The 12207-nt window shown below is 36.0% G+C and overlaps 1 protein-coding gene across 2 annotated transcripts in view; it reads left to right on the top strand.

The window, feature by feature from the left end:
- The window catches only part of Cr1l (complement C3b/C4b receptor 1 like), a 30083-nt gene that overhangs the window by 10696 nt on the left and 7180 nt on the right, over window positions 1-12207 (top strand). For both annotated transcript variants that reach the window (XM_041635257.1, XM_041635256.1), the window contains exons 5-9: window positions 2045-2440; window positions 4351-4453; window positions 5718-5803; window positions 8661-8849; window positions 11987-12016. In XM_041635257.1, coding sequence (XP_041491191.1) covers window positions 2045-2440; window positions 4351-4453; window positions 5718-5803; window positions 8661-8849; window positions 11987-12016 — 804 coding nt within the window. The remainder of the gene's footprint in view (window positions 1-2044; window positions 2441-4350; window positions 4454-5717; window positions 5804-8660; window positions 8850-11986; window positions 12017-12207) is intronic.

Below are 12207 nucleotides of genomic sequence, written 5' to 3'. Positions count from 1 at the left end.
TGAAAATCTTAGGATGTAAGCCAAATAAACTCTTTCTTCCTCTTTCTTCCTCAAGTTGCTTTTGGTTATGTTTTTTCATCACAGCAATAGTAACTCTAAGACAGAAGACAACTACAACATTCTTGAACTACAACATTCTTTTAAGTTCTCCTTGGTCCTGGGATGTTCCTTTTCTAACTGTAGATTGTGTTAATGTAAAAAGTCTTCCAATCTTATTTTTAACTCAGTTCACTTTAAGTTGTGTTTGTTTTTCAATCTCTAATATAACTATCATTCTGATTGGCAATTTAATAAAATTTTTGTCCATATTTTTCAAGGTTAGTGAAGCTGTGGGCTAACCTACACTTTTACATGTAGTAAACCAAGTTTCTGTCCTGCCCAGACCTACAGCCATTCAGTCCCAAAGAAACACACAGAGGCTTATAACAATTATAATCTGTTTGGCCTATTAGCCCAGGCATATACATATATATATATTTTTGTTTGTTTGTTTGTTTGTTTTTTCGAGACAGGGTTTTTCTGTGGTTGTGGAGCCTGTCCTGGAACTAGCTCTTGTAGACCAGGCTAGTCTCGAACTCACGAGATCCGCCTGCCTCTCCTCCCGAGTGCTGGGATTAAAGGCCTGCACCACCACTGCCCGGCCCCAGGCTTATTATTAACTAGCTCCTCTTACAACTTAAATTAACCCATAAGTCTTGTCTGTGTTTAGCCACGTAGTGTGGTACCTTTTATCAGTGCAACATTCTCATCTTATTTCCTCTGTAACTGGGTGGTGACTGCATCTAGACCTTCCTTTGCCCAGAATTTTCCTAGTCTGGTTGCCCCACCTATACTTTCTGCCTGGCTATTGGCCAATCAGTATTTTATTAAACCAATACAATTAACAAATTTTTACAGCGTACAAAAGCATTATCCCACAGCAACATATAGAACATTTAAACATATACATTTTATTTAAAAAAGAATCAAAATTCAAACTGCATGTATTCTCCTATTAAAACACAGAATAACTAGTTATAGCTCTGTCTGTACTTTTAACTGTTTAATTATCTAAAATTTCTATAACTTAAGACCACTAAATAGCTCTAAGTCCCTGGGGGAAAGCTAAAGGAAACTTTGGAATATTTGAGAGTAGGCTATGTCCTGCAGAAGATCATTTCCTGTTCATGTGAATTTTTCTAGACCTATAAACCAATTCAACCTCTTTTACAGTAATTCACTGTAGATTTTTGTCCACCTGACAGATATCTCATCTCACAAATAAGTCATATAACACTGTCCATAGTTACATGGTGATGATCTTGATAGTCAGATCATTCTGTTGTTTCCATAGCATAACACTAATGATCAAAATGTCTAAAATGATTTGAATTTTCATTGATATTAATTCTTCATGTTTGTGGAATGAATGTTCAAACCTGGTGTGCATTATTTCCTAGTTTATTTACTTATTTTATAGAAATTCTTGTACATAGTTTCATATTTTCCAATAAATAAAATGAGTATGTTTTCTTTTAGTCTATGGCCTGTCTTTTTTTTTCTTTTTGAAAATAGAAATTCTTCATTTTAATATTTTAACTTTCTAATTTTCTCCTTCTAGTTACTGATTTTTCTGTTAAGAAATCTTTGTGTATTAGGACATTTTTTCCATCTTATAGTCTAAAAACTTTGTTGTTAATATTTTTTTTCAAATTTTCCTTTCAGTTGACAATAGATTTGCAAATTAATAGACAAAGAAGAAAAATCTGAAAGCTGATATAAACTCTGTAATATGATCAAAGAGCTATTTCAAATAAAGAGGTCAATTGTATTTGTAACTTTATGTGTTTATAAGAGAAAAGTAGGAAAAGTTTATAGGAAAAAGTAGGTGTACATGTTGTTATGTGTGCCTAAATAACAACATTTTAAAACTCATCTACAAGTCAAAAAATATTCAATGCTTTTAATGAACATTTGAGTATATAATGAGTATAAGTATCTTCAATTCAGTGATTCATTGGATTTCCCCTATTTATATAAAATATAATCTGTTTTCTTTGCCCAGGAATTCCTTGTGAAGCACCCCAAGCCATTACCAATGGAGAGTTCGTTGATCCTACAGAAGATTTTTATTATGGAATGGTGGTCACCTATCGCTGCAAAACTGGTGATAGAGGGAAAAAGCTCTTTAATCTGGTGGGTGAACCATCCTTACACTGTACCAGCAGTGATGGTGAAGTTGGAGTCTGGAGTGGCCCTCCTCCTCAGTGCATTGAACTCGGCAAATGTACACCTCCCCATGTTGAAAATGCAGTCATGGTGTCTGAAAGCAGAAGCTTGTTTTCCTTAAGAGATACTGTGGAGTTTAGATGTCAGCCTGGCTTTATCATGGAAGGAATCAGCAGTGTACAGTGTCAAAACCTAAACAAATGGGAGCCAGAGTTACCAATCTGCTTCCAGGGTAAGTCTGATCAGGGCTTGGGGAGCATGCCATGCCATGGGGTGTTGGAGGACCAGAGGTAAAGGTTGGTTCTGGAAGAGGGCGTAAGGTGAACAGGTTGGATGAGTAAATTTTCTTGGGAGGGAATGTGAAATCAAGAAGGGTCATGTGTTTGTGGTGTTTGTGCACCCTCACAACACATCCATTCAAACTGAGAAGAAGCTAAATATGAACAAGGAATGTGATACATCCTGGGAATTCTCATACACAGAAGTTCTTTTCATGCATTGCCATCTCCAGCCCTTACCAGTTATTCATATGCCTAATATTTACTAATATGTAATGAGTGATCCTTGGCTAGTCATATTAAATGCATGCATATTTAATTCCTAAAATGAAACTATGGGGTAGTTATTATTTTTGCCATATTGAGGCTTAGGGGTTAGATAGTTTTCCAAGACTATATAGATACTAACTTGCAGATCAAAGATTAAAATCCAGGTCTTTCCATTTGGCAGATCCTCCTAAGGAATGAAGACTTTCCTGTAGGTGATAATGGGTTATAAAGATATTAGAAGGACAGGAAGAGTAAAAGGAAAACAATGTTGCCAAATATCAGGGAACTACTGTTACTCAAGAATAGAGCTGACACATCGGGCCCTACCATGGTTGACACTGTCAACCTCTGTCATGGCCAGACCCTGCTACTTCTTCCAGGATAGAGCCAGTCCTTGCTGTCATTAGTGTTGCTGACTGCTGCTCACTTGAGAGGTCATCAAGGCTGCCTCAACTTATGCTGTCCTTGGATGCATAAATGTGCCTATCACATCTCTTGTCCTTTAGTTTGATATGTATGTCTTCGAGGTGGCAGAACTTAATTAGAGCCCCTGGAGCCGTGGTTTTCTATCTATGCATTGGGACCCATTTGGTTAACCTTATCTCCAAAAATATTTACATTATGTTCAGTAAAAGTAACAAAATTACAGTTATAAAGTAGCAACGAAAAAAAAATTTCTGAGTGGGGGTCACCAGAACATGAGGAACTGCTATTCGAGGATCACAGCTTTAGGAAGGTTGAGAACCACTGTCCTAGAGCAAAGAAGTCGTAATGTTCATGTTTTTACCCATAACAATCAAAAGGCATTATATAGTATGAAACTGAGAATCAATAGAAATTTAACCAGCCTATTCTTTAAATATCACAGTTCATGTATTAGTCAAGGGAAACTCTTGAGAGATGAGCACTCAAAGCAATTATTAGAACATCAAAAATATTTGGAAATCCTTAAGAAAGTCATTTATTCTAGACCAATATTCTAAAGTTCAGGCTAGCCTGGTCAACAGAGCTAGTTCACAACAGTCAAGGCTACAAAAAAAAAAAAAAAAAAAAAAAAAAAAAAAAAAAAAAAAAAAAAAAAAAAAAAAAAAACCTGTCTTAAAAAACAAAACAAAAAAGATATTGGGAGTATTATAACCTTAGTGTACATCATAGAGAGAAAACAATAAATTCAAGATTTATCAGTTATAGTCACAGTGTCTTCATTGTATAGTCACTTTTGGCAGAAAGGTTGTTTATTCTGTCATATATAAATAAAGTTGTTCCTTTGTTTCTTCTTTTATTTCCCACATAAAGTTGTGATCCTCTTGGCATGTGTGATCCAGTTTACCATTGAGGGAATTTTTTTTCACTTCATGAAACTTTCTTCCTTAACATGTCTGCCTCTAGAAATCCAGCACTAGGAGTGTACCCCAAACAAAGATGGTGTTTTTATCCAAAGCTGAAACTGCTCTAGCACTATGAGCCAGGCTACACGTTGGATTCCTGTGGCTCCCGCATGTGTGGATCTCCAGACTGTCATCTGGATTGATATTTATGGCTTGTGTTTTTATTTTCTACACACTGTTATTTCTGTTTGACTCTTTTTCTCCAGTGAAATCCTGTGGTCCTTTCCTGGAACAGCTTCCTAATGGGAATGTACTATTTCCACTAAATCTTCAAATTGGGGCTAAAGTGTCCTTCGTTTGTAATAAAGGGTAAGTGTGAGCAGGCCCAATCTGTCTGAGCTTGTCCGAAGTATGGGAAGGTTGGTATGTGGAAGAGAACATCTGCTATTGTTTATAGGAAAGACTGGTGACTTGTGGAATTCATAAAAGGAGATATGAAGGAAAAACTGGGATGTTTATTAAATGACAGGTTCAAAAACAAGTGTATCTACTGGTTTTAAATATATAGGTAATGCACTAAGTGAAAAAAATCATTTTCTAAATAGAAAATAATGCTAGTAATTTTGAGGGAAATTATATGTTACAAAAGCTTATAAAGTTAACAATGTATTTAGCAATGTTTTAGGGAAAAAATTAATGCTTTATTAATAGACTTTGTAAGAGAAGCAAAAAATAAGGTGCAGTGTTTGAAAGCCCAGTCATGTGTCATTAGACCAGCAACGGGCTGAGGGCTCTGTAATGGGAGCATGGCATGCAGTGTTAATATTTCAGGTGAGATCATAAACATTCTTCACAGCAGACCTGCCTCTGTCAAACTACCAATCCTCACCAACAAAGAACCTGCTCTCCAGTGCTTCACAGAATCCTTGGGAGCACCAAGTACCAGGACCAAATAAGAATTAGGAATACACAAGGGTTTAAACATCCTTTGAGAATTTTGTATGGCTTTATACAAAAGTTGGCTCCTCTCCACTTTCCATTTTTCTCTTCAGTCCCAGTGCTTTAAAAGGAAAGACCAAGAAACAGAAACAAAAACAAGCAAAAGGAGACCTGTACCTAAAAGGAGCCTGCTTCTCTGAATTACTGAGAAAATAAGTGTAACTTATTCTTCAGTAGCCCAGCATGCTGTAGTGAGCTTCCTAGACAATAATAGCAGAAAGTGAGACATAAGAACAATCTCTATTTCCTACCAGTTAACTCAGCTTTCCCAGTGCCAGAGTTGGCAAGGTGTTGCGTTAGCAGTCTGGGTTTGCAGTTGTGACAGCGAGCAGTACTGGATTCCTTTTAGCATGATCAGTGCTGAGTAAGGGTCCAGAGTCTGGCTGTGCCCTGACTGCTTTCTTTAGTTTAAGCTAGGACTTATATGACAAGTCTCTTTGCCTTGCAATTCTGTTTTACCCACCTGCTAAGTGGTAAAACTACCTGTGGTAGTTAAGTGGCTTAGCATCTGCACACCCATTCCACCTCCTGGTTCCATTTCCTAAAATCCTCAAATGCTTTTTTGACTAGACCTGGAAAATGAGTATTACTCTGGCCAAATCATTTTACAGTACACTACCATTTTCTTCCTTAGGTTTCAATTAAAAGGCAATTCTGCTAGTTACTGTATTCTGGCTGGAAGGGACAGTATTTGGAATAGCAGTGTTCCTGTGTGTGAACGTGAGTATAATATAGCAATACTTTAATGTAGTTGCTCTCCCTAACTTCTTGTTAATAATTCTCCCTTTCAGTATTTCTTCTATATTCTAGTCTGACTTACTGACAGAAGTTGATTACTTTAATAAAATTTTGTTTTTATTATCTCCTTGCTTTGGAAACTCTTTGATTAGCTTCCATCATTCTGAACTTTGTGTTGATGTGTGATATTTCCTGTGTAGTTTGCTACTAGGACAAGAAAGACTTTGACAAGTTTCTCTTCTCTTTCCTCCCCTTCTTGCTTCTTGCTTCCTTGTGTTTTTCTTTTATGTTCTGCCATCAATATGCAAACACTTATTCATATTTATTTGATAATATGCATATATAAAACAAATGTCCACTTAATCAATTATTGAACAAAAGTTATGTGTTTTATTTTCACCTGCACTGGAATTATAATGGTGATAAAGATGAGCTAATTTTATGACTCTATATTATATGTACTTAAGAAGGAAGATTAACAAGAAACAAATTAAATACTATGGAATTAATACACCAGATAATAGGTAATAGATCAGAGGAAATGAGAATGAAGAAAATTAGGTAAACCACATCAGACTGAGTAGGAAAGGTAACATTCTTAAAGTCTCAACGTAAGCATATAAAATATGCTGAAATATTAAGATAATAAGATTAAAAAGAAAAGCTCTTGTACAAAATCACTGCTTATTTCTCCTACTTCATACTTGTTCTATAAAAATTTTCCACAAGTTTGCCAACACTTGTAAAATATTTATTTGATGTGTATGGGTGTTTTGCCCGCATGTATGTCTGTGCATTGTGTGCATGCCCGTTGCCATAGAGGCCAGAATAGGGTGTCAGATTCACAGATCTTGGAGTCACAGATGGTTTGAAGCCACTGTGAGAGTGTTGGGAATAAAACCCAGGTCCTGTGGAAGAGTAGTCAGAGCTCATAACCATGGAGCCATTTCTCCAGTCCCAGTGGTTTTTTATGGTACAGGAAGTGGGAGCAGTAAGTCAATCTTTAACATGATGGAGGACCATTTATTTCCAAACCATATGCTTACAAAAAACACCAAGGATTTGGAAATTTGTAAATAGATTAAAGTATATTTTTTCTATATAAAACATTACTCTTTAGGACATCTCACTTATATGTCCTAAAGCAAAGCAAACCAGTTTTTAAATTTTTAATTTTCCTTTTGATTATAAAATATCTATTTCAAGTAAGATTTAATAAAATATGTTGCTAGATACCTATTTATGTTTTATGGTGAAAGTTACAGGCATATTCAATGCATAAGAAATTGTGGTATTGAACCAATGCACTGACACATATGACTGGCAGTAAGTATACCATCTGTGAATTACTACAGTGAGATAAAATTTGTTTGTTTTGGTTTTTAAACAAAATCTCATCTCTAGAACCATCTGATCTGGCACAAAAACATCTTTGTAATTATCTGATGACACCATAGTATATTTGTTTGGTACTGATAATGACCTTGAATCACCAAGAAACATCTGCTTTGCTAAAGTGCATGTTTCAGACAGGTTTCCCTAGAATTTAGTGTTTGTGTGAACAAAGCCTCACACATCCTCAAACTTGTAAATGGAGCTCTTACTATCCATGGTGTAAAGTAGACAACTGAATAGTTGCAAAAACAAACAAACAAAAAACCAGAAACCTATTTCCAAATCTGTTAAAAAAAAAATAGCTTCCTAGGTGATCTAGGACTACTGTCTTCTGGGCTTTTCAAACAAACTCTAGTTCTGGTTAGTTCAGTTCCATCTTAGCAAATCCTTACAGATCCAAAAGTACTAATGTCCCTCTCACAGGTAATATCAACATATTAGTTATTTTGATTGAAATTAATAGAACCTGAAGATTTTATCTCTTTCTAGGAAATTTTTGTCCATATTCTCCAGCTGTCATCAATGGGAAACATACAGTTACTGTTCTGGGAGCTGTCTTTCTTTTCTTTGCTTGCCTTCTCTCTCTCTCTCTCTCTCTCTCTCTCTCTCTCTCTCTCTTCCTCAACACTATTAGTAAAATTCATTTTGTCTTAACCAGTAAAGCACACTTTGCACCAGTGTCTTTCCATCTGTCATAGTAGCAAAATCACCTGCATTATTGCAAAAAAAGATATTCCTGAGCTCCATTCCAGGACTCGGATTCTGTTTTGTGAAGGGTCAGAAAGCTACTTTTAGCAAATGAATCAAAATATTCTAATATAGGAAAACCACACCTACTACATGCCACTTTACCTTGTTGACACCTATAGAGAGAAACATTTTGAGCAAATTTTAGACAATTACAACAGAAAAGGAAGCTTTACTTGAAGTTAAGAAGGTATTGATGGCTGGACAAAAAACGAAAGCAATTTCAAGGATGAGTTAAAGGCAATAAAGAAAATTAAATAGAAAGATGATATTTAAAATTAGAATTGTAAGTTACTAACTTCTTGGTTCTATATACAAAAACAGATTAGAAGTATTCACTTACTCCAGAGCACAAATATCAGCATATATTCTCTACTTAGAAGAATTTCATGTTAAGTCTCTAAGATGAGAACATATACTAGTTCCATGGAGCCAGGGCTAAAACATAGTCGTCCTATCTTCTGATCTTTCTAAATATTACCAACTACAGAGCTGATAATCAGAAGTGTCCCATATTAATGTACACAACAAATGAAAGAAAAAATTAAATCATAAATTTGGAGGGGTGGTAATAATTTTTTTATTGAAAATGTGCCCCATTTTGTAGAAGGCAAAGTTTGGGGTTGCAGATGTTTCTATAATAGTAGTTTCAGTTAACAACAAAATACAATTTTTTTGTGATTTTTTTTTATTGCAGGAGTGACATGTATCATCCCAGAGCATATGAGTGGAGTCAGAGAGGAGCTGAAAATGAAAAGATATTACTATGAAGATAATGTAACCTTGGAATGTAAGGATGGGTATACTCTAGATGGCAGTTCTCAGAGCCAGTGCCAGTTAGATGCCACCTGGAATCCTCCTCTGGCCAACTGTGTATCTCGATCTCGTAAGTACAAGATACAGGGGTTGGAGCCCTTCCCAGCATGGTCCCTCACTGACTGACCAGCCACCTCTCTATTCTGGTGCCCACTGTGATGAGGTGCTACAATGTGTAGAGATTATGGAGCTAAGAATGTACTGTCTTAAAATACAAGTTGTATATTAGTAAAGCTTGCTTGAAGTGTGAATCTACAATAGAAAAAGCACATACACACAGAGAGACACATACCCACACAGAAAACCCATAAAACCACAACATCAGAAACCATAATATAAGCAAAAGTCCAGTAACATTAAAAAAAAAAAAAACTTCAATACCACTGAGTTCATTTTGAGTTGGCCACCTACTGCTGGGCATGGGGTCTGCCTTTGAGTGTAGTTTGTGTATCCAGTGAGACTCCACTGGAGAAAAATAATTTCTCATTTGCAAGCTACTGTCAGTTGGAGATAGCTTCTTAGTTAGTGCTTGTAGGTCCTGTTCACTTGCCCCTCTCAGTGCTGGGGCCTCATCTGGCTGGGACCTATGCAGACCCTGTGTGTTCTACAACGTTCTCTGTGTGTTCATATGTCCACCGGTCCTCTCCCATTACCACTGGCCCTTACAATCTTTATAACTCATCTTCTGCAAAAACCATACATTTGATCCGTAGCACTACCAACAAAGAAGGAAGCCAATTTCATAAAGATTGTTCACTTTTTGGACCTATTGATGAATTTGAAATATAAATAAGAAAGTACTGAAGAGATAGAAAATACATACAAAATAGAATAAAAGGTTAATAGAATTATCATAAAATACCTTAGTGGTAGTTGTGCTAACGATAATAATATAAAAGATAAAGTATATTGAACATTTAGTACTGATTTTCAATGGCTAGTGATAGGCAAAGGATAGGTAGGTATGTAGATAGATAGATATTCTAATTAAGTGCTCATAATAACCATGAGATCATATTCTAAGGACACTTTTTTTTAATAGATAAAGAAACTGAGACATGACGGGCTTTGATAACTTGCTCCAAACCACAAAAATTATGTAGCCTGGGTACAGTCAGTCACTCCACATATCAATAGAGACTGGGTGCTATAACAAATAAATGATCAAAAGTCCTAAATAAATAATTCTCAAGAAGAATAATTTCCAGTACTGTAGTGAAAAGGACAACTATTAGGTAAAGGTACCAAATATCAACTTGAGGAGAAAAAGGTTTATTTGGCTTACACTTCCACTTTGTAGTCCTTCAAAGGAAGTCAGGACAGGATCTCAAACAGGTCCAGAACCTGGAGGCAGGTTCCATGGAAGAACACTTACTGGCTCTCTCAGTCACCAGGCATGGCACCACACACAATGGGTTGGGCTCTCCCCGTCGTCATTAATCAAGAAAATGCCGTGCAGGCTGGCCTACAGTCTGATATTGTAGAGGCATTTTCTTAATTGAGATTTCCTCCACTCAGGTAATTTTAACCTATATCAGTTGATGTAAAACTATCCAGCACAGAGGTGGAGACAAAAAGGGGCCAAATATCTACCAACTAGAAGGTTCTTGAAATCAGATTTTAGGGTAAACTCCTCGTGAATTATGATGCACCACTGTGAACTTCTTCTCTGGATTGAGATCTAGACTAAAGCAGCCTCCTTTGGGCTCCCATTCCTCTCGATACATCTGGTCTCAAACCTTGAAATCTTACTTCTTTGACGGGAGAAGAGCATAGAAGGGGAAAAAAATAAAAGAAGGAAAAAACAGTATTTGTCCCTATGTCTTAGGATAAATTGCACAAGATACCAGCCATTGGTCTTCCTAAAAAGGATATTAGGAAGTACATTGTAGAGTTGCTACAGCCTTGACACAGCTCACTATGAAAAAATTTGAGAGCAATTAAAATAGAATAATTACCTTTGAGTACCAATACCAGAGGATGAATGTCCTGGTGGTCTTAGGTCTACCTTATCACCAACTCAGTGACCTGTTAGTAAGGTCACAGCTACATCTTCCTTACGCAAGAGCTAATCATGTTACAACCCATGCAAGCTTGGCATTGATTTCAGGACACGTAAGTTCACCTTCAGAGAAGGTGTGAAAACTCAGGGACTTCATTGGAATTCTCAGTGAAACTCAAGGTGTGGCAGGTAAAGCGTGTCCTGAAGTCCACTCTCCTTAGGCCCCAGGATCCCTTTCTTTGGTGCAACTGTTTTTCTAGAATCCATTTTTCGTTTGTTTCTTTTTTAGGGTTTGTTTTATTTTTTGTTTTGTTTTGTTTTGCCCACCTATCTCTCAAAAGCACAAGTGCCCTGCTGTCTTCTCACTTTATAGAACTTCCTAGTTCACAAGTCCTGTGTCATTTCTGAGGTAAAAGACATTTGTCCAGTTCAATATAACATGACTCTGGGACAGAAGCAGGAAGTGCAGAAAATATCTTAGAATACAGGATTTGGAGAATAGGTATAAATATTATTTTTACTCTGGTATATAAATATGTAGAAACTTTAATATCATCAGAAGGGGGGGAAAGGCCAAAGAAAACAACAAGGTAAATTTCCTCCATTATATTAACAGTGAATAGGGTTTTAGGCAAATGGTGTTTAACAAGTAAGAATATAATGATATTGCTGTATATTGAAAGTGCTATTGAGTATTTGGAAAAACTTTTACAAAAACAAAATACACAGTAAAGAGACCTATGTAAGTTAATGAAGTAATGTATGAAAATACAAATTTTCTTAACAGTTTAAAAGCAAAAACTTGAAGCAACTTAAATACATAAGTCACTGAGCACAGTATATGGGACAGGTAGTGTTTGCTGCCTCTATATTAATTTGCACTTCAGCTCACTGTGTGAAGACTTTAGATGTGTGGGGAATGTATGCAATGAAAATGTGCCAAAACATTTTTGAGTGATATTTTTCTTTTATATTGCTTTATAAATTTTCTTTTGTAGTAATACTATTTTTATAATAAAAAGTTTAAAGAAATTTTCAGTGAGTGAAAATAATAAAATGAGATTGTAGGAGTGATACCAAAGGTGTTTTATATTAGAATAGCAATAACTGACTCCTAGATTAAAATCAGAATGAACCATACTAGCAAAAGCAGCTGTGTGGCCATATGTGCCAGTAACATTTCTGTGGCTTTGTTTCTCTTTCAGGCTCAGGCTCAAGCCATGGTCTCATACTTGGTAAGTCCTTTGATAGGTTTGCTTAAACAGTAAGTATCTACTTATAATAAGTGCTATGTAAAAAGAAATCAAAATACCTTTGAAGTTCAATAAAAATGTGTATTTATGGCAGCAGTTCTCAACCTGTGGGTCATGACCCCATTTCACAGGGGTCACTTAAGAGCATCAAAAAACATAGACGTTTACATCAT

The sequence above is a fragment of the Microtus oregoni genome, unplaced genomic scaffold (assembly GCF_018167655.1).
Source record: "Microtus oregoni isolate MIOR12 unplaced genomic scaffold, Mior012 000047F_ref0000412, whole genome shotgun sequence".
Taxonomy (NCBI): Eukaryota; Metazoa; Chordata; class Mammalia; order Rodentia; family Cricetidae; genus Microtus; species Microtus oregoni.
This window is presented reverse-complemented; position numbering and strand designations above follow the sequence as displayed.